Genomic DNA, 23274 nt, shown 5'->3' on the forward strand with positions numbered 1-23274 from the left:
GTCATTGTTTACATAATGTGGCAATAGGAACAAAAATTACACTGCGATTACTTTGCGTCTTCCCATCATCAGCTGTGCTCTCGGACAGAAAGGGAACCGAAACGAGGGATGACAGCTTGAGACATTTCCTGCGTGTTAGTACTGTTTCACTTGGTGTCATCCCTGATCGCTTACTGTTAGAATTGCCAGGGCAACAGCCGAGTCAGTACTGGGAAAACACAGGGCCTATCCATCACCATCAGCGCTTCGTGGAGAGTTTAAGAGGTTAATTTATCCGCTGTGAACTGGTCCACTGATCGGAACTGGTCAGTTAGGCCTCATATAACCTACATTTACATTTTACATTTTTGGCATTTGGCAGACGCTTTATTCCAAAGCGACTTAGAATCAATACATTAGACCTCTTTAGCTGAATGCCCTGTTTGACTAATTTCTGCCTATAAAACAGATCCAAACTAAACTGCTTATAACATTAGAAATATGGAGGTCAGATGAAAAAGCAGTATGCCATTTGAGAGCTAACCCTAACCCTTGAAGTTGTGTGTGGATATGCTCAGATCATAGTAGTTCAGAATAACATACTCGATAGATATATAGATAGATAGATGGGTACTTTATGGATCCCCGAGGGGAAATTAAGGACACATAAAGTAATCAATAATTTAATTAATAATCAAATTAAAGCAGAATTTGGGCACAATCTTCGCACGTCTGGCTTTAGACGTTTCCTCCATCTGTAGGCTACTGTAGTGTCCTGATAAATCATTATTTTATTTTGTAAAATAATTTTGCATGTTTTTGATATGATATGATATTATTATTCATAGACTATATACAGAGTCCATTCGAACGGGAAAGTGTGTCCAAACTTTTGACTGGTACTGTATAAAAGGGTGGTTTTTAATTTTTGCCATTAAAACTTAATAAGTAATAATAATAATAATACATTTTATTTATAAAAGCACTTTACATATAAAATCTCAGAGTGCTACAACACAGTAAGATAAAGCAAAAAACATTTTCAATTAAAAGGCTAATTTTTTATTATTATATATTATGTTATAGTATATTATACTAATACATAATACATAATACCCCTGTCATAACCATCGATAGTCAAACAGGGACCAGTACTGATATACTGATACTGGTCCTGGAAGCACAAAGCGGATGCAGAATCATCAAACCAGGAAGTCTTTCTGACCAATAGGGTTGTGCAAAGCGTCCTAAGCTGACGTCACCTCGGCACCGACGAACAACCGGTAGGATTGAAGAGACTTTGGTTGAGCGTTTTTACCTGTATAGTGAATTATTATTATTATTGCATACTCCCCCGTAAAACGTGCAAACACCATGCCTTTCGATGTGAGGAGGTGAGTAGAGAACTTCAGTTGATCATTCGTTGGTTAACACGCTGTGATCATGTACGGGGGTGTTTGTATGCGGATGGATCGGATGGAGAAAGACTCTTCTCAAGTGCGCGAGCCCACAAGTTTGCGGCCAGATACATTGTTGCATGATTGTTGCATGATTGTTGCATGATTGTTGCCACTAGATTGTTACATTGTAACCATGTCTAGTCAGGGGTTCACATTCAACGATTATGTTGCCCCCCGTTTGGAAGCTTTTTTCTGAAGTTCCTGCCCCATGCATGCAGACAGACAGTTCTGATGGCCTCCTTAACCTGAAGAAGTACTCACAAGATAGTTTTTCAATGAAGCCGAAAACTAAAACTTATGCAAGATTATATAAATAATCCTACACGAATGAAATCCACTATTTTGCAGGTTGTGTTTTGCTTTGCAGGTTGCGAATAATGTGTATGTGTTAACTGTTTAATTTCCATATGATAGCTTATTCTGTTATTTTCCTAAACATCCTAAACGTCTGATAAATGTAAGGTGATTTCTGTTGCTCTCTATGGCATAGTACACTCTCTTAAAGTGTGATCTATAGGCTTACACCTGTAATATGATGGACACATGTTTCTCTCTGTCCCCAATGTGTCATTCATCCTACCCTTTCTCGTGGATGGACAATGGAACTCTCTGTGTGTGTGTGCCAGTCTCAGACAGTCATCAGATTCAGTCATGAGTGGGGGGTCATCATGGCTTGGTTTGCTAAATGATTTCAGAATCAGAATCAAGTTTATTGTTACACGTGTAAGAGAGTAAAATGATTAGGCTTCGGTTCCTCGACATTGGAGCAACAAGAGAAAATGGCAATAGTTCTAGTTATACATAACTATGCACGACAACTGCCAATGGCCCCAGGCCTGAGCGTAGATTACTTTTTCCTCCTGCTATGACTAGTGGATAGATTACTCACTTACTTAGTCAAATGTACTGATTGTAAGTCGCTTTGGAATAAGGCGTCTGCTAAATGCCAAAAATGTAAAAAACAAACAAACAAAAAAACACTATAGATATAACAATAACATGAGACAATAGAGTAGCATAATAATATAAATAATAAATAGACAGAAATAAAACAGAAATGGCATGAGTAGGCCTAGCCCCGAGGTAGCAGTAGATGACAGCAGGTAAGGCATGATACACAGTATCTGTAGGGATGAGAGGATACAGGCCTATACACAGCGGTATTCAGGTGGATTATGAGTGTGAGAGTAGTGGGTAAATAGTCACCAGTCCTTAGCCCTAGATTTGATCAGTTGCTAAACATTATAACCAATCTATTGAAGTGTCTACTAAGATACTTCTGAGATGCTGCAGTTCCACACCCTTGTGTGTAAATAAAGAACAGGATATGCAGCCACATGCATTCATTTCATATCTAGATTCATTGTACCTGCAGGAGTTTGTCAAACATGAATTGCGAAATGTATCAAGGCAGCTGCCAGCTATGACCACATCAAACAAAAGAAATATTGTTTGATAATAGCAAGTAAGTCATCATAAGTCCCGCCTAGCTTCTGTATGGACCAGAGACTTATGAGGTTTGGATTTTCACAGCAGTTGCAATTACCACCATTAATCTAAGGCCGGTTTCACAGGCAAGGCTTAAGGCTAATCCTAGACCAAAAACCCCAACATGTTTTCTTTTGATACTTTCTTCATTGCTTTTGTGATACATTTACGTTTGATATCTGTTCAGATAGATGGTCCTCTGTGGCTCAGTTGGTAGAGCATGATGCTGACAATGCTTAGGTTGTGGGTTCGATTTCCGCTGGGACCATTATACACCGAAACATATGCACTCACTGCAATGTAAAGTAAGTAAAGTTTTATTTCTATAGCACCTATCCCAGACCAGGGGTCACAAAGTGCTTTACATATATAAAAACATAATAAATGTAAGTCGCCTCGAATAAAAGCGTCAGCTAAATCGCATATTATTATATATATATATATATATATATATATATATATATAGATGTGCGCTTGTAGGGCAGCTATGCACATACTGTATCTGACGTTTTAAACACTTTCACAGACTGTTCACAGATTATTTTATTTAAGAGAATAATCTATAATAATGATAATCATTATTATTATTAGGGATGCTCCGATCTGGATTTTTGGGGCCGATACCGATCACCGATTTTTTTCCTCAAGATTAACCGATACCGATACCGATTTTTTTTTAAATACATAATTGTAGGCCTACTGACTGGATAGCCTACATATTTTTTGCTTTTTAGACAAAAGTTTTGATCCATTAGGCACCAAGCAAACGCAGACCCATTTTTATGGCATAGTAAAGGTCTGGCCTATCACCCAGTTAGGGCCTGAAGCCCAAGTCAGTCGATATGGCTGTATAAAAGACATCATAAACGTGGCCTTCATGGTTTACATACTGTTACGTCCTCCTATGTTTTCTGTTCAGTTATCTGTCTTCCCCAGGAAAGAAAAAATAAATAAATAAATCGGTTTTTGCGATCGGCCATTTTTGCCGATCACCGATCGAGTCATTTGGAGTGAAATCGGCCGATTTAAATCGGTGGCCGATAAATCGGAGCATCCCTAATTATTATTATGTGCTCCAAATATCAGGATATTCCATAATGTTAAATATGAGCCCATTCCTACTTCTGAGTGTGGCCTATAGGTCAGATCACTGCATGACAGCAGTCATTAGTGACTGTCCCCCTGTTAACCCCCCGTGCCTGGACACAGCTGGGACATGGGATGATGATGTCACATATTGACACTCAGCTGTTACCGTGCCGACTCCTGAGGTGTGTGATGTGCTCTTACGTCTTTGAGGGCGAGATGACGAGGCCGCTTTTACTGAGCAGAGATGATGCAGCATGGTGGTGACATGTTGCGGTGGTGACATGTGTTTCATGACGCTGTGGCCGCGAAGCGCCGCTCGCTTGTCCTTCCAATAACTACCTCCTTTTACCAGCTTGTCATCTGTCACTTAGGAGAAGACTTTCTCGAAATGTCGTCATTATGAAAGTTTACTCAGTGAATCTACCGCAATCAGTGAATCTACCGCTCTCTGGCTGATTACCTCACTGCACTCGGTTTAGTGACTCAGTGACTTCCACCAGTGTCATGACCTTTGACGTTTCACGCTCGTTCCTGAGTGCTGATGTGGAGTGGACACGATGTCCCTGTGATCGGAAAGGCCTGGGCCCTGCTCGGAAACACGAGCGGAGAGAAAGCAGAACATCTGGGGGTTGGTAAAGAGGGAAGGAGGGAGAGATTCAGGATATTGCAAACACAGTGATGGATCTGTGGCTGAACACTGAAAGGTCAGTTAGTTATTTGGCTTTGTGAATACAAGGTGTTCTATATTCAGTCTTAGTCATTGTGTGTGTGGGAGAGGGAGAGGGAGGAGGAGAGGAGGGAGAAGGAGAGAGACAGTTTAGCCTAATTCCTCAGGAAATGGGAGTTAGAACTAGCACCTATATTCTGTCAGCAACTTCGTTGGAGCTCCGCCCCCCAGTCTTATTATTGCCAGTTGTGGCTCATCGCTGCCAAAAGAAAAGAGCTTGACCTGGCTAGCTACCTACCCTTTATCCTTGCAACCTGAGCTAGAAAAACACACTCAAGCTCTCACTACACTAACCAGTTCCATTTTAGCGACCCAGAATTTGGACACAAGCTTAAGAGCCTCATGCATTCTAACAGAGAGTAGGTTTAGGGTGTGTCTCATTAGTTTAACGTGACTTCCTTTTCTTAATATAAAATGTATGCCATTTAGCGGACGCTTTCATCCAATGCGACTTACAGTTGTAGAATTTTTCACTGTGTCCTCTCATGAATAACATATGTGGAAAGATTTGCCAGCAGTGTAAATATTATGGCGTTCAACTGTTTGGATCTATCAGATCAACGTAGATGAGGAAAGGATGAGGAAAGGACGACACTGTGAGCAGTTGAGAAACAGTCTGCCAGGAAGCGTGAGCAGTCAGTCATGATCCTCCACTAGTACAGTACGGCCCTCTCTCTAAGGGCATAGTTAACTCCTCTCTCTCTCTCTCACACACACACACACACCACAGGGGTTAGCTATGCCCTCCGCATCCTGTCATCTCTGCTCTCAGAACACAATGATCCTAATACTAATCAGGAAGTGGAGGGAGGGGAGAGGGAGAGGGAGGGGGGTTGAGGGGGTTGGGGGGGGGGTAGAGGAGGAGAGGGGGTGTAGGGGGGCGTACTGTAAGGCGAAGCAGCGGGTGCGGAAAACCGGTGAAACAGCGGGGGAACAGCGGGGGAACAGCGGGGGGTGTGGGCCTGGACAGGAAGCCCTCCCTCCCACTTCCTCCCCCTCCCTGTATTACGTCAGCTGTGCTATTTTACTGGCAGCCACTTTGTGGAAGAAGTGTGCACAGATGTGGATGTTTTGGGAAGAGGGGGAGATGAGAGGAGAGGAGAGGAGAGGAGAGGAGGAGCGGGTGGAGTTTCGGGGAGAAGAGAGGAGGAGAAGAGGAGGAGTGGGTGGAGTTTTGGAGAGCCAGTGATGGAGTTTGTGGTGAAAATGTTTCAACGCCGAAAAAGGGCAGGACCAGAGCTAGCGAGCCTGAATAGTTTGGCTGTTGAGTCGCAGCAAAGCAGCAAAGCTTTATTTATTTTTTTGCTCCCCAAATAGGCAATACTGAGAAATCCTGTCAAAGGAGGTGGTTCAGTGAGATATTGGTCATCGGTTTCTCATTCATTATTTAGTTTTCCGTACCAAGCTGCTTTGCCAAAATAAACATTCTTAAATAAATACAATTGAAATATGAATATAAATATTTGACAGTCCAACCAAAATCCAGCTCCATTTGTATCATACAGAGCACATGGAAAGTGTGCGTGTGTGTGTGTGTGTGTGTGTGTGTGTGTGTGAGACTGAGAGATACACAGACAGCACACTTTCGTCCTTCACAGAGACAGAAAGACGAACAGACAGAGAGAAAGATATACAAATGCACACACACACACACACACACACACACACACACACACACACACACACACACACTCTCTCTCTCTCTCTCTGTTCGTCTTTCTGTCTCAGTGAGGGCTGAGTGTGTGTGTATTGAGGGTGTGTATTGAGGTCCGCAGGGCTCTTATCTGGGTCAAAGCTCCAGTGGAGGAATGCGCAGGCGGAGAGACGTAAACCCCCTGTAGGATGAAGCGGCCCTGTGTGTGTTCGCCTGGCTGCCTGGGCCTGTTTGTAGTGGCCGCGTTCCAGAGCTAACATTCCACTGCTCTTCTGTAATACCGCACGGCCTTCTGGGTACAGAATGTACTCCCGAGCCGTGTCGTTCCAGCACATTGTGTTTACTTTTTCTCCTTTTTCTTCTTTTCCCCCTCACTGACCCATTTCTTGTTCTTGTTCCTTTTTCTTTTCTTCTCTTCAGGTTGGATATTTACAGGAAAGTACCCAAAGACCTCACCCAGCCCACGTACACGGGAGCCTGCAGTGAGTAGCCCTTCAGTCAGTCAGCGGGGAGCGGCACACCTGACCTTATTTACCTGTGTGCTCTTCCTGGTATAAGGAGGGGTGGCCTGTCATTTCTGAGCTCTCAATTAAATCGGCTTTGAAGCCAAGGAGTGGGTGTAATCTAAGGGCTTTAAGTCTGGGCAACCTGCCAATAGTGAACAGGTACTTCTCAAAGCGGGGGCGCGCGCGCGAGCGCGCGGGCAGGGGGGGGTAGTTAATTGTCGTTGCACAGGTAGCGTGTAAGTAGGTTAATTATCACCTCCACCCCCATGCTCTCCAGACCTGTCAGACCAGTGCAAATCACTGTCTTTGGTGTCACGTTCTCCTGTTCATCATCCAGCTGTCGATGTGTCACCGACCCTGACATTTGATTATTCATCGCTTCCTACCGTTTTTGAAGTATACGGAGATCGTTTGGAGATCGAGTTTCAGTTTCCTAATCAATGACTAGTATTGATTCATCATCGCCCCTGTCCCTGGTGACACTGCAGTATGCTAGCTCTAACCCATACACAAACTGTTAGGATTCGTTCTTTGACTTGACTCGACTCCACCTCTACCGTTGCCTCTCTTACACGCTAGATGGAATTTCGTCTACTGACTCAGACCCTCTGAATCCACACCAACATTCCCGAGGGTCCATCTGGAACGAGATAGATAGTTTCAGTTTCCTAATCAATGACTAGTATTGATTCATTATCGCCCCCTCCCCAACCCGGATGACACTACAGGATGTGAACTGTAATGCTCATGCTATTTCTACTATGTATTCCTACCACTCATGTATTGCTCAATTTGTCACATGTCTTATTGTCTCACTTGTCTCTTATAACTATTGCCACTTGATTTATCTTTGCCTTATTTGTGTTTTTTATAACTACAGCCACTTTATTTCTCTTGTCGCTGCCGTGTCGAGGATCTGAAACCTAAGACTTTTACCCTCTTATACTTGTATAAGGAGATGTAACAATAACCTTGAAGCTTGAAAACCTCTAACCCTTACACAACTGCAGGTGTTGTTCTTTGACATGACCAGAGGAGGGTCTCCTGCTGATGATGTCACTAAACCAGCCTCGCTCCAGATGGACCCTGAGGAATGTGTGTGTGGATGTAGAGGGGTTGAATAAGTCTAGCACATTCCACCTAGCATACAGCGCCTTCGCAACGGAGTCAGACCCCTTCACTTTTTCCACATTTTGTTGAGTTATTTACAATTTACAATGGATTAAATTAAAATGATTTTCCATCAATCCACACACAATACCCCAGAATCAAATTTTTTTTTTTTAAATGTCAGTACATTTATTAAAATTGAAATACAGAAATACCTCATGGACATTATAAGTATTTGGACCCTTTGCTATGACGCACTGAAAACGAGCTAAAATGCAAAAATGCCATCAACAAATCACTCAATAAGTTGACTTGAGTCCATCTTAATGCAAGGATAATAGTTCATGTAATTTTGCAATGAATATCTTTGCGAAGGCACCGTACAAGAGGACAAGGTAGCAGTGGAGTTATTCATGGTATGGCTAATACCGATCCATCCTTCCAGACCTTTTACCGTCGCCTAGGGCTGCAGTGGATATTGGGTAACCGTTATTGGTTTTCCCAGCAGGGACTTTCACAGTATGACATGTCTGACTCCACAGGCAACCACAAACAGACCCCCCCCCCCGCTCTTAAAAGGCTACATATTTGACCCTTTTGATTTGTTATTTTTCAGGACTGAATTCCACTGGGTTCACCTTGAGGGGTTTTGTCCTAACCATCGGACATGCCGAGTTAGTTCAGAACCAAAGCTTGGGACAACAGGCTCCATGGATGCTGCTGTACGCCTGTGTGATACGCTACGAACGCACGGAGAGACGATAGATTGTCTTCTTTTTTTTTAAGTAATTTTTTTTCCCCGAGTGTGGCAGTCCCATTCATATTAGTTTTTTTATTGCGATAGAGACAGTAGAGGTTTGACAGGAAGGACGGGTGAGAGAGAAGGGACGCCACCGACGGCCCCTGATTGATTCTCTTCCTCCTGGGTCTTGTTACACTGATAAAACTGCATTGCGTTGTTGGCTTCTACACACGCTGTTCTGAACACATCCCTTTAGGTCAGGTATATTTAGACTGACTGTTTCCGTGGGGCATTGAGAAAGACAGTTTGCGTGATCAATATTTCCATTGATGGAGTTACCATAACAGAGATTAGTAACCTGATCCCCTCCTTCTGTTGAAAGACCTTTCCAGGAACATGACTTCTCAAGCCCTGGGCTTAACGAGGTGTCCTGTGTTGAACCCGATGGGTGACCTATGTGTCATGGAGACACTCCCTATTGTTTGTGTCTTGGTTAAACATTACCTCCTGTAAACTCATGACGTCTGCTAAAAACCGCATGGTCATGTGACCAACAGAATGAAAAAAAAAACATAAAAAAAAAGCCTCACCTGCTGAGCTAGCTCTCTGACTCAGTCTAGTCACGTGATTGCCATGGTAACTCACACCGGATAGACCTTGGTCGACACAGACAAGAATCAGTTACTCCTATATTTAACTGTGTAAACACACAGAGGTGTTAGATTTTAATCTGCAGGCGTGTGTTTTGAAGGATTTAGAAACAAGGGAATATATACCCTGAAAGCCAGTTCTTAATTTTTTTCCCCCTCCTTTTGCCTTAACTTCAAATAGAACGTGTATTACTGTTTATGCTTGGTTAAACATCCTAATTTGGTGTCTTCCTCAACAAAAGGGACTGATTCCTGCGAATAAGGAAGACATTTTAGCTTCAGCTCACGCTTTGGCTCAGGAAACCAAAAAACGACTGGTTTTAAATGACGCTTTCTGTCAGCATGAGCTCACTGGTCTCTAAGCAGATATGTTGTAATGGCTGCTTTATGTCATCAGTATTAAGGAGTAATCACTACAAGAGGGTCTTTAAAAACAGCCTAATGGTAGGGCTCACACCACCAGTAAAACACTGCTATTTCGAGGACATTTTTATGAGCGGGTAGTGATTTTCATTGATGTCAATAGCTGAGCTCAGTGTTTTCCCCAAATGGGGTCGGTCACGGCTGATCTGCAGTGAGCTATGCCTTGAAACATTAGCTTTAATCAGTCGGCCATCTTGAGGCCATTCCAAAACCCTTTTAGGTAAGTCATCCTGGCCCAAAACCGTTTGTTTACCACCAGCTTAAGTAGGATCAGGCAGGCCCGGCGCCAGAACCAACACCTTGGGTGGGCGGGCGAGAGAGAGAGAAAAACATTTCTTAACTTTTTGGGTTCTTTTTTTTTTCTTCAGAAATAAACATGTCTTAACCCACCCCTGCCCCATAGCCACCGCCGAGGCAAGACGCACGTCGGGTGGACTGAGGCCACCCCTCCCATAGTCACTCAGCGCCAGCCTTGGGGTCAGGGTGTGGGCTACACTCACACACATCCTCACACACACACATCCTCACACACGCACTGTGTGTGTGTGTGGGTCTATGTGTGTGTGTGTTTGCGTGTGTGTGCGTGTGTGTGTGTTTGCGTGTGTGCGTGTGCGTGTGTGTGCACGCTAAGCTAACCGTGTGACTCTCCCTCCACAGTCTCCATCCTCTGCTGCGTCTTCATTGTCTTCCTGTTTCTGTCCGAACTGACGGGATTCATAGCCACTGAAATGTAGGTGCCTTACCTCCACACACACACACACACACACACACACACACACACACACACACACACACACACTATACACACACTATACACACACACACACACACACACACCATACACACACACACACACACACACACACACACATACCATACACACACACACACACACACACACACACACACACGCACACACACACACACACCATACACGCACACCATACACACACACACACACACACACACACACCATACCCAAATGACCATAATCACGTAATGCCCTGCCATCTACAACAACATTACCACATACACACATTAATGACCACATTAAATGTGTGTATGTCAGCCCATACAGAGTCCCACACGTAAGACGGAGCGCCTAATCACCAACAGGGATGTTCTCATTATCGTATCTGCGGCTCGAGTGTCGCAACCAACAAATGGAGTAAATTTTCGCACAGGATATTGTCTTTGGGCGTGTGTCTGCGTCAGCGTCCCTGAGCGGCGAGGGGCGGCCGTGGGCGGAGGGAACGAGAGGAAGGAAATTAGATTGACAAAGATGTATGAAATGCAATTTTCTCGAAAATGTCAACAACAATAACATTTCGGTTACAACATGGACCCACGGGGACAAAAATGGCCCATTCATATTAAATGAAAAAAACGTTGAATTGTTTTTCAGATTCTGGTTTTTTTTCGACCATGAACAGTTATTCTGTTGTTACTTGGCTTCTGTTGAGCCATGTATAAATGTTAATGAATAATATTAAATATGTATGAATTAAAATATTGTATCTAACCATTTTTCTCTCTCTCTCCCCCTTCCCCCCCCTTCTCTCCCCTCTGTCCCTCCCTCTCTCCCTCTCTCTTGCCCTCTCTTCCCCCCCCGCCCTCTCTCTCTCTTCCTCTCTCTCTCTCTCTCCCCCTCCCTTCATCTGTAGAGTAAATGAGCTGTATGTGGATGACCCAGATAAGGATAGTGGTGGGAAGATAGAAGTGAGTTTAAACATCAGTTTGCCAAACTTACACTGTGATTGTGAGTATATATACATAAATACACCTATACTGTATTGCTATGCCTGAATCTGAATGTACTAACTTAACCGTAATGTACCAAGTTAACCCTAACTTATATTATTGCCTTTGATTATCTTGGTGTTATCAGATATGGTCTATTTTAATATGGATCATTTTAGATGACACGATGGTCCCTTGTTTTTCATCTATATTGCCAAACAAGATAAGAGTATGGGTTTGTTGACCTCACTGTATATTATGTTATGACTGTTGAGCAACTCTAGATAATGTCACACCATAATCCAACCTTGTTCTATATGATATGTTCACAACAAAGCATCATGGCCCACATCTGACACATAGTTGCCTTTGTGGAGGGCTGGTCTGTGATGTCACAACTGGGCGGGGCTAGTGAAGGGAGGAGAGAGAGGCCAAGTCATTTGTTATTCCCTACTTATGACTCCCCTCAGAAACTATGCCTGTTTCACTGACAAATCACAGAGGCAACTATAATGAACACACATCCTCACACACACACACACACACACACACACACATATCCTCACACACACATATTCTCACACACACACACACACACACACACACACACATCCTCACACACATGCCCAACACCACCCAGCCAGCGCAGAAAGCAGGAAAATGAGTTGGTCCACTCCCAAAATGGAAAGGCTAATAGAATGTGTGTGTGTGTGTGTGTGTGTGTCTGTCTGTGTGTCTGTCTGTGTGTCTCTGCGTGTGTGTGTGTGTGTGTCTGTCTGTGTGTCTGTCTGTGTGTCTCTGCGTGTGTGTGTCTGTGTGTCTCTGCGTGTGTGTGTCTGCGTGTGTGTGTGTGTGTGTGTCTGTCTGTGTTTCTCTGTGTGTGTGTATGTCTCTGCGTGTGTCTCTGCGCGTGTGTCTGCGTGTGTGTCTGTCTGTGTGTCTCTGTGTGTGTCTGTCTGTGTGTCTGTCTGTGTGTGTGTCTGTGTGTCTCTGTGTCTGTCTGTCAGTGTGTGTGTATGTGTGTGTGTGTCTGTCTGTGTGTCTGTCTGTGTCTCTGTGTGTGTGTGTGTGTGTGCGTGTGTCCGTGCGTGCGCGTTCCTCTGGCCTCCAGACCCACAGCTGTGCAGCATGTGTTTATAAAGAAAGAAAGGCCTCCCTCAGTCACAACGTTGTGGAACAAAGAGTCCCTATCCTCCTCCTATCTGACACTAAAGGTCACGTATGAATGTACATGTGTCTGCTGCTGTATGTTTAGACCCCATTCACCCTGTCAGCACTGCAGGGTCGGAACAGTCAAACCCGTTGTACTGAAGCGAACGCACGGCGTTCCCCTCGCTGTCTTCCACAGGGCTCTTGGCACGTCTCGCTCCACAAATTACGGGTTGCGGTTATGAACAGTTGTCGAATGAGGCGATGTGTCTGACTGTGTCTTACAAACTCTGTTGTGTGCTGTTGTTGTTTCCGTACAGTATAGAGAGATAAATCTGTTTCGTCACGTGTGCCTGCTAGCGTTTGGCTGCTAGGGTTGTCTGCTAGCGTTGTCTGCTAGCGTTTCCGTCACCTCAGTTACCTCGGTTACCTCAGTGTCGTCCTCTCCCTCTGCTGCGATCCCATAGTTAGGCTCCGCCCCCCTCCACACAACCTTTTACAGATACAGTTTTCGAGCCACAACTCGACGTGTGACCTCATGGAAAATCTGAAATGACAACTATTTACCCTGGAAGCGTTTAAAAGCGTTTGCTCTACATGGAGAGGAGAGGAGAGGAGGGCGCATCCGCTGATTAAAGGTTAAGGGGCTTAAAAAAGAGAAACCACTCCCATGTAAGATACACTATCCCATCCATCCCTCGCGCCCTCCCTCCCTCTCTCCGTCCATCTATGTATCCGCTGTATTTTTGGGAGGGTGGCTTGTTTGGGCTCGGATGGATTTGGACTCGTCGTCTCGGATGTCAAAGGTCAGGCCGCGTGTGACACCAGACACCGGGTCCACCAGACATCCACCAGACACCCCACTCCCCCCCCCCCCCCCCCCCCCCCCGACACACACACACACACACACACACACACACACACACGTGTCATGTCCTGCCAACGTGTCAGCCTAGATCAGTCCCAGCAGGGTTGGAGATGGGGGCGGTGGAGGGGAGGAGAGGGGGGGGGAGGGAGATACAGTGAGAGAAGAGAGAGAGAGAGGGGGGGGAGAGATGGACAGACAGACAGAGGAGGTGGAAAAACACAGGGAGGGCTCGGCTAGCTGGGGGTAAAGAGTCTGTTCTACACATGTCAGCACTTTGCTGCTGGTCCTGTGTGAGACTGTGTGGTTCCCACATGATTGGCGGCAGGTTAAGACGGGTGGTCCCAACTAGAAAACACCTGTTTGTGTTTACTCTGCGCCTAAGACGACCACGACTACTATGTTGTTTCTGTGTGAAGCAGCGCTGTGTAACGGCCGTCTGGCTGTATCAACCCACAGAGCCTGTCTGCTGCTCCTCAGTCTCCTGCCTCTCGCTGCTGCCCGCGGTTACCGTGGTTACTTTCTGTGGGGGGGGGGTTTGTGTACTTTGACTACCTTGGCGTCCGACAGAGATGGACTGTGCTCTCACTACGCTCTCTCTCTCTCTCTCTCTGTCTCTCTCGCTCCTTCTCCCTCTCACCTGATCCTTCTACTCCCCCCCCCCCCCCCCTCCTATTTTTGTCCTTCTTCCTCTCTCTTCCCTCCCTCCCTCCCTCTATCCATCCCCTCCTCCCCGTCAGTGGTGGGTTTGGACATCCAGGATGAGATGGGTCGTCACGAGGTGGGCCACATAGACAACAGCATGAAGGTGCCTCTGAACAACGAACACGGCTGCCGTTTCGAGGGAGAGTTCACCATCAACAAAGTACGTCCGTCTGGACTCTTATTCTGAAAGATTATAATTCATTTGAAAACCAATGACACACCACTCGTTAGTCAAGCCGAAATATTGCAATGCAATGGATTGGGTGAGTAATCCCCATCGCTCTACACTAATTAGGTAGCAGTGGGGATTACTCACCGGATCCATTGCGTTGCAGTGTTTTGGCTTGACTAGCGAGTGTGTCATTGGTTTTCCAAATGTATTTAAATTTTCACCAGCTGCTGTCACATGTACTCCACAAAGACACACACCAACAGCAACAGGGCAACTTCTCACTTGGAAGAGTTCCTCGTTGGATAAGAGGCCGGGTGCTTTACCCCCATCATGTAACCACCCCAGGCCACCATCCTCACACTGTTAAATGGATACATTAACAGTGTGAGGATGGTGGCCTGGGGTGGTCCAGCGGTCTAGCACCGCGGTCTACAGTGCACACATATATACGTCCATGTCGGCATGGGTTTGAATCCGGCCCATGCCCTGCTGACGTGCCCTCTCTCCCTTCTTCTCCTTACTTTCCTGTCTACCTTCACTAACCCTGTCCAATAAAATGAAAAATACGAGTGGGACTGCCCCACTCAGAGAAAAAATGATATATAAAAACATAAATAAACAGAGTGATGGAAAACCAATAAGCAGCGTTGCTGTATTGTCTGATGACCCTGGATCACGAGGAGCTTAAGCAGAGGCATGTGACAACAGCGGGGCTGAGCCTTACGTCAGAGCCTCTCCCAGGCGTCTCTCTCCCGGTCAGAACTGAGTTATGGTTAAAAGGAAGAGCGCTCTGCGGCGTCAACGTCAGCCCAGCTGGAGGGATTTCAGATGCCCGGCCTTTTAAAGGCCTCTTTGTCCCACTAGCATCTCCAACGTCACTCTCTCTCTCTCTCTCTCTCTCTCTCTCTCTCTCTCTCTCTCTCTCTCTCTCTCTCTCTCTCTCTCTCCAGGACATTTAAAATGATTTGCCCTACGGTTTAAACGTTAAACCACAGTTAGTTTTTCCCCACTCGTATTTTTAATTTTATTGGACAGATATACCGTAGTGAAGACAGACAGGAAAGTAAAGGAGAAGAAGGGAGAGAGGACATGTCAGCAGGGCATGGGCCGGATTCAAACCCACGCCGACATGGGCATATGTGTGCACTGTAGACCGCGGTGCTAGACCACTGGACCACCCCAGGACACGTTAAACACTTTTATCGAGTTAAACACAACCTGAGACGGATAATCAACCAGTGCAAGTTAAAATAACAGAAAACGGTCGGTGGTGTTAGGTTTGATCTGTTGTACGTCAGGTCAGGGGCATTTAGTAGACAGTACATCATCACAACAAACAGGGGTGGGACGGGGTTTCTCCTGGGGTTTCTGTCCTCTCTCCTTCCTTATTGGTTGTGTGATTGATCTACCGATCCTCCAGGTACCGGGGAATTTCCACGTGTCGACCCACAGCGCCACCGCCCAGCCCCAGAGTCCAGACATGACCCACATCATCCACAAGCTCGCCTTCGGAGATAAGCTGACGGTGAGTCTATTCAGCTCCTGTCTACCTGGTATCCTAGCAACCCCAACACACACACACACACCGACACACACACACACACACACCGACACACGCACACGCACACACACACACACACGCACACCGACACACACACACACACTATCACACACACGCACACACACACACACCCACGCACCGCACCCCCCCAACACACACGCACACACACACCCACGCACCCCGCCCCCCGCTAACACACACACACACGCACCCCGCCCCCCGCCCCCCACTAACACACACACACACACACACACCGACACACACACACTCTCACACACACGCACACACACACACACACCGACACACACCGACACACACACACATTCACACACACACACACCGACGCACCGCACCCCCCCAACACACACACACACACACACACGCACACACACACCCACGCCCCCCGCCCCCCGCTAACACACACACACACACACACCCACGCACCGCACCCCCCCAACACACACACACACACGCACACACACACCCACGCCCCCCGCCCCCCGCTAACACACACACACACACACACACGCACACACACACCCACGCACCCCGCCCCCCGCTAACACACACACACCCACACACGCACACACACACCCACGCACCCCGCCCCCCGCTAACACACACACACACACGCACCCCGCCCCTCGCTAACACACACACACACACACACACACAGCACACACACACACACAGCACACACACACACACACAGCACACACACACACACAGCACACACACACACACAGCACACACACACACACAGCACACACACACCCACGCACCCCGCCCCCCGCTAACACACACACACACACACACACACACACACACACACACACACACACAGCACAGGGGCAATGGAGAGCCCGTTTAAGATGGGTTAAATGCTTATCTCTCCCAGGTACAAAATGTCCAAGGAGCCTTCAACGCTTTAGGAGGGGCCGACAGGCTGGGGTCAAACCGTACGTATGTCTCCTTCAACGCTTTAGGAGGGGCCGACAGGCTGGGGTCAAACCGTACGTATGTCTCCTCCGTCTCTGCTCATCAGGAATGCCAGGCTCTGTTGGTGTTGAGATGTGTTATCACTGGAGCGGGGTCGCGGGTTGACAGTTTATCAGTGGTGTGTGTGTGTGTGAAAGAGCGACACCTAGTGGACAAAATCGGTACAAAGTGAACATTTGGAATACCAACGGTTTTTCTTGCACGTGTGTAAGATACTAGTCATAGTTCTAGTCATGACTCATTTCAGGACTAAGAAGCACAATGATATTTTTACTCAGTCACCATGAGTAAGGTGTTTTATTCTGTTTTGTTTTTCTTTCAGCTCTGGCCTCCCACGACTATATCCTGAAGATAGTCCCGACAGTTTATGAAGATCTGTCGGGAAAGCACAAATTCTCCTACCAGTATACAGTAGCCAACAAGGTAGGATGTTGTACTGGGGGTAGGGTGGTGTTTCACTCACATTGTTGCCTTTTACATAGTTACCAGTACCGGTAAAGTAAACGAATTACTGGTATGAAACGTAAATCACATGTACCATAGTGTAGCTATAATGTTGACATGGACGAGCATTCTTCATTACCATGGCTACCAACCACTTGACCTGTCCCCTCGACCCAGAGGCAGCTGCTCTCTCAGAATTACTGGAAAAGCTCTTAAGTGGCAACAAACCATAAAACCAGACTTCCTGTAATTCCTAGAATACCTCTTGATTGACACCTGGGAGTCAATATTATTGTGACCATGGCAGCCTAACTCGTGGTGAAAAGTCTCTGTATCCAGGCTTGGGTTTATTTGTATAGTTTTCTTTTTTTACCGTCAATCATTCAGATAAGAGTTTGAGACCAAGTCACTCGAATCAAGAGAGAGACCTCCAAGACAGCAACAGTTTTACAAATGATAACAAACATGAAATACATTGAATTGACACATTAAAATGGCAGTGAGCTCTACGTTTGTACTGTGCCAAATACACCTGATTGTTGTGGTTGGAAGCTAACTTGATCTCTTCACACCCCACTACCCCTCTGTACATTTCCTCTACTGTTAATAATAATAAAAACAATACATACAATAATAATTATAATAATAATCCTTCCTCTAGCATTGTGACTGCCAATGGCCCCTGGTCCTAGCATCGATTTATTTATTTCGAAGAGCCATGGTGGTGGCAGAAGTGGCAAGAACTGAGCAGGAACGCCTTAACATAAAGGCGGTGTCCCAGGGCCAGCAAGGACGCTGGACGTCATGGGAAGGTCTCACAAACAGGCCCATGTCATGGTCTGACCTGTGGAAGATCCCCCAAGCTAGGCTCAGCTTCCTGATCAGAGCAACATATGACACCTTGCCTTGTCCCCGAAACCTCCACCAATGGTTTTCTGCCGAAGAGACCTGCCCCCTTTGCAACACCATCAATGCGAGCCTCCAGCACATCCTGACAGGCTGCAAGACAGCGCTGTCCCAAGGCCGCTACACATGGCGACACGACCTGGTGCTGAAAAAGCTGGCAGAGGTGGCAGAGACATGCAGACAGGAGGCAAACAGCAGACCTTCCGCTCCAGACAGACATCCCATCCAGTTTGCAAGGGCTGGAGAGAGAGTCAAACCCTCCCGTCAGAGAGATACAGCAAGACTCCTCGCACCGGGTAGTGAGTGGACCATGAGGGTCGACCTGGGGAGACAGCTCCAGTTCCCCAGGGAGATCGTGGAAACATCGCTCCGACCAGACCTGGTCATGTGGTCAGAGGCTTGCAAGACAGTCCTTCTGGTCGAACTCACTGTCCCTTGGGAGGGTGGTTTGGAGGCAGCCAACGAGCGGAAGCGAGCCAAGTATGCAGATCTGGCGGCGGAGTGCAGGGAGGCTGGCTGGAAAGCCGTTACGTGCCCTGTGGAAGTGGGGTGTAGGGGCTTCGTAGGTTCCTCAGCTGCTCGCCTACTCCGTGACATAGGATGCACAGGGGCAAGGCATCGGAAAGTCATGAAAGAGCTGGCTGAGGAGGCGGAGAAAGGCAGCTTCTGGCTGTGGCTAAGAAGGAAGCATAAGGGTTGGGGGGCGAACAACACCTAGGGCATCAGCAGGGGGTGGCAGGGAGAGATCCCTGCCATCGCTCCGCCACCAGGAGATGTACTGGGGTTAAAGGAGCGAAACGTCAATGACTGGTGGTCCCCAGCTGATGACCCAGTTAGGCCCACATAGGTGTTCAGTGAGGTGTCACAGCACACCTGTTCTAAAGGCACTGTTGGAGGTGCGTCAGGCAGCAATGCCCAGCAGGAGTACCATCACCTGTATCATGATTTATTTCCTTCCTCTAGCATTGTGACTGCCAATGGCCCCTGGTCCTAGCATCGATTTATTTTTGTTATGATGACGAGGATGGATAGATGATTCACTGACTTTAGCCACATGTACTGTGTTGTAAGTTGCTTTGGATAAAAGCGTCTGCTAAGTGTCAGAAAATGTAAAATGTAAATGTCAAATCTAACAGGGTTGTATGATAATCTCGCCCCTATCAGGAGTACGTGGCCTACAGCCACACGGGCCGGATCATCCCAGCCATCTGGTACCGCTACGACCTCAGTCCAATCACAGTCAAGTACACGGAGAGGAGGCAGCCCCTCTACCGCTTCATCACCACGGTGAGTCACCCGGGGAGGGGGGGCCCAAACACAACGCCATGGCGCAGGTGACGATGCTATATGTGTTTATAGTGCGTTACATGGGGAGGTGGTAGAAGTGGATGTAGGTCACTGATACAGGTTTAGAGATGGATTCACTTCACATCCCCCTTATGGTTCGTGTTACTTTGGGGTGTAGGATAATATTAGCCTTGGGGTGTGGGTTAATGTTAGCGTTGGGGTGTGGGTTAATGTTAGCGTTGGGGTGTGGGTTAATGTTAGCGTTTGGATGTAGGTTAATGTTAGGGTTAGTTTAGGGCAACTCCCTGGTTCGGTTCAGGGCAACCTACGCCTGGAGTGAATGTTTGAGTCACACAGCAGATATGTGGCATATGGTGTTTGTTCTAATCTGTCCAAGATGCAACACATCAGAAGATGACTACATCTAGCATGTGGCACGTGAGTCAGCGGTTCAGCTGGTGACTCACGAGACAAAACTGTCCGTTCCTTCACGTTTCACGAGTTGAAGCATAACAAATGTTATGTTCTACGCTCCAGGGCTACTGAACCCTAACAAACACAGATGAGACATATAGCTTGCACTTTTTACACAGCTCAGGAAGTGAGAGGGTGGAAACTAGTGTGCTTGTGTGGAAAGACTGACCTGTTGGTGCTGTTCTTTCTCCCAGATCTGTGCCATCATCGGGGGAACGTTTACAGTGGCCGGCATCATCGACTCTTGTATATTCACTGCCTCGGAGGCCTTTAAGAAGATTCAGTTAGGGAAGTTGTCCTGAAGAAGACCAGGAACTAGGAGCACCGCACGTCTTTATTTATACCATGGGTGCTAGCCTGCTACACAGATATGCTAACCGCTTTAGCCAACTCTGTCTGCCAAACACCAAACAAAGACGTTAGCTAAAAGCCCCAAAGAGATCTGGGTAACCAAGGCTACAGGGGTGCATCTCAATGGTCTGAACATCCTTCCCTTGTCTCCTGGGGGCTATTCCATCGACGTCGCTAAAAGAAAATCTAGGCTTGTTCTGATAAATCTTGCGAGACTTTATCCAAAATAAGTCTGGATTTTCCTTTAGCGATGTTGATGGAATATCCCCCTGGTCTTCATCTGCACTATTTGCTTTCAACTGTCCAGCATGGAACATGTCACCCTTCGATGAACAAAAGGAGGCGAGGAGAGGAGGCCACCGTAGACTATTGAGACGCACCCCTAAAACTGGCTGTATATTTCCCACACTACATTATAGGGAATTGTCGACTGAAGGAATTGTCTGATGGTTTTGTATTTCATTTAAACGTGTGCTTTGACATTGACTGAAATGAACTCGAATGTCCCGACACTTACGTCATCAGATGTTCTCTTGTTACTCTGAAACATTTTTGTCAGAAAAATTATATTTTGTACTTTGTGACATGAAAGGCTGTGTCTGTCAAATGCAGAACACTAACATACAGGGATGCTTTCCTGGCCACAGATTAATCCTAGTCCTGCACTAAAGACCATGTTCAATGAAGAATCTCCTATTGTTTACTAATCCAGGAGTAGGCGTAATCTGTGTCAGGGAAACCACCCCATAATGATTCTATGACAGAATTAGTTATTCTGTTCGGCCATTGTAAATATAATTTACGGTATTTTTTATACTCTGTATGCTGAAACTGTCACTGCATTGAATGCATCCTTATAGTTAGTTACATAGATCATGCTCGTAAAAGATACGGTTCCTAAAGATACTTTACGACCAACCTAACTGTTAAATGTCCTCGTGTCAAAACATGTCATGAAATTGTTTTGACTCTTCCAGACTTTCACTTTTTCCCCCTTACAGAATATGGATGAGATAATGGACGCCTAGTTTTTTTTTTTTGCCAAAAAAGACGACTTGTATTTAGTTTCTTATACTGTATTTTACAGTGTCTTTGAATGTTGTTCATTGTAATTGTTTGATGATCTGTATTATTCAGTCCATGAAGTTGTTACTGATTTTTTTTTTTTTTGCCTTTTTGTGGAGAGGGAACTGTTTTGTCTTGTCACGTTCCCTAACCACCTCATAGTTTCCATAGCAACTCCTGATCAAGGACATAGATAAACATAGCACTCAAAGAATAGTATTTATAGTTTCTAGAGGTCATACAACAGTCTCAAATCGCTCTCCTGTGCAACCTGTTCTACAAGTAAAGGTCCAGACAACCGCACGGTGTGTTCTTTCTTCTGCATGGCAAAGACACAACAAATGACCTCAAACCGTTCATCATGTCCCTTTGTCTGGTGTGGTCGGTCTGTTCAACTGGGTGGAACAACAGTGAAATGAAACTATTATTATTACAGAAATGACACGTCTCTATTCCTGAAACAGGCTTGCTTGGTCAATTTGATACATTTAATCGGAACGTTCCACTGACTGATAGAAATGGAAAGTGTGTGTTGTGTGTGTTTGTGTGTGTGTGTATACATGCTGTGTATACATGCTGTTATGGACTTTGCCCCCCTAGCGCCAGCCTTCCCTTATCTAAAGCTCCAGGCGTATGAGTGAGTATATATGTTTGTATATGTTTGTCAGAGACCTTTCCGCCCTCATATCTGTCATGGCGGTGACGGGACAGTACAGTCCTAACAGGGAGTCAGGCGACGTCATTCCCTCTTTGTCGTCTCACTCCTCTGTGTTTACCTCCATCACCTCATTCCCGCTGTCATTGGTCTTTGTGTATTTAAGGCGAGTCAGGTGCACTCTGGGTAGTGAGTGGACTGATGACCTCACAATGCCCTTGTGTGTATTGCAGAGCAGCGTATGACTCTTCATCATGGACACTGTTATCAGTCAACTACATCACTGTGGTTTCTCATGTTTTGGATACACAGTTAGAACACCAGTCGGGTGAGAGGAGACACTATTTATAAGTTAGTTTTTGGGCAAATGTTTGAGAAAAAAACCTAACCTAGTCATACTGTAGATCCCAATAGCTGCTATGCTAACACAAATAAGCACTGGGATAAAAAAACAAAACACGGCTGGTATTCAGTCCTCATTCATAAAACTCTTTTCAAGGTCACCTCACTTCTCTGTTTACCTCGATCACCTCATTCCTGCTGTCATGGTTTTGTGTGTTTAAGGTGAGCCAGGTGCACTCTGGGTAGTGAGTGGACTGAAGCCAAAACCAAGAAAGGCTGACCTCACAACAATGCCCTTGTGTGTATTGCAGAGTGTATGACTCTAGAGGTCGTCATGGAAACTGTTATCACAGTCAACTACATCACTGTGGTTTGTGACCTAACCGTCTCTCAACTCAAGCTATTAAGTTGGGTTTGTTTACACAAAATATCAGAAAAACTAACTGCCGCATACATTTCTATTCAAATAAATGTTAGCAAAATGTGAGACTTGACAAAAGAAGATATATTGCTTTATTTCTTCCCACCAAGGGCATATTTGTACAAATAAACAAAAGAAGCATAGCCTACTCTGGAGATAAAAGGTTAAAAAAAAAAAAGTGTAACTTTGAGTGATATAAAATACATTTGGATTTGACATAATGCTGCCACCCAGTGGCTGGTGAGGGAACTTCAGGCACATAATAGCTCAGTCCAGTTTGGCAGCAGCAGGCCAAGGGAAGAAGGGAGTT

General features: G+C 46.0%; 1 protein-coding gene across 1 annotated transcript; it reads left to right on the top strand.

Annotated features, from left to right (window-relative positions):
• Positions 1 to 1249: 1249 nt before the first annotated feature.
• On the top strand, positions 1250 to 21846 carry ergic1 (endoplasmic reticulum-golgi intermediate compartment 1). Its single transcript, XM_080526172.1, has 10 exons — positions 1250 to 1373; positions 6818 to 6879; positions 10486 to 10558; positions 11493 to 11587; positions 14323 to 14447; positions 15880 to 15984; positions 16919 to 16979; positions 17342 to 17442; positions 19534 to 19656; positions 20325 to 21846. Exons 1-10 carry the CDS (start codon positions 1354 to 1356, stop codon positions 20430 to 20432), a joined length of 873 nt encoding a protein of 290 aa, XP_080382298.1. The 5' UTR covers positions 1250 to 1353; the 3' UTR covers positions 20433 to 21846.
• The last annotated feature ends 1428 nt before the right edge of the window (positions 21847 to 23274 follow it).

Source organism: Nansenia antarctica (genome assembly GCF_963989245.1).
Source record: "Nansenia antarctica genome assembly, chromosome: 3".
In the NCBI taxonomy this organism is placed as follows: Eukaryota; Metazoa; Chordata; class Actinopteri; order Argentiniformes; family Microstomatidae; genus Nansenia; species Nansenia antarctica.

Coding starts and splice junctions, on each gene's coding strand:
- ergic1 (XM_080526172.1), top strand. CDS start 1,354: ATGCCTTTCGATGTGAGGAG. Junction 10,559..11,492: donor GGATTCATAGCCACTGAAAT/GTAGGTGCCTTA, acceptor CTTCATCTGTAG/AGTAAATGAGCTGTATGTGG. Junction 16,980..17,341: donor CGACAGGCTGGGGTCAAACC/GTACGTATGTCT, acceptor TTTTTCTTTCAG/CTCTGGCCTCCCACGACTAT.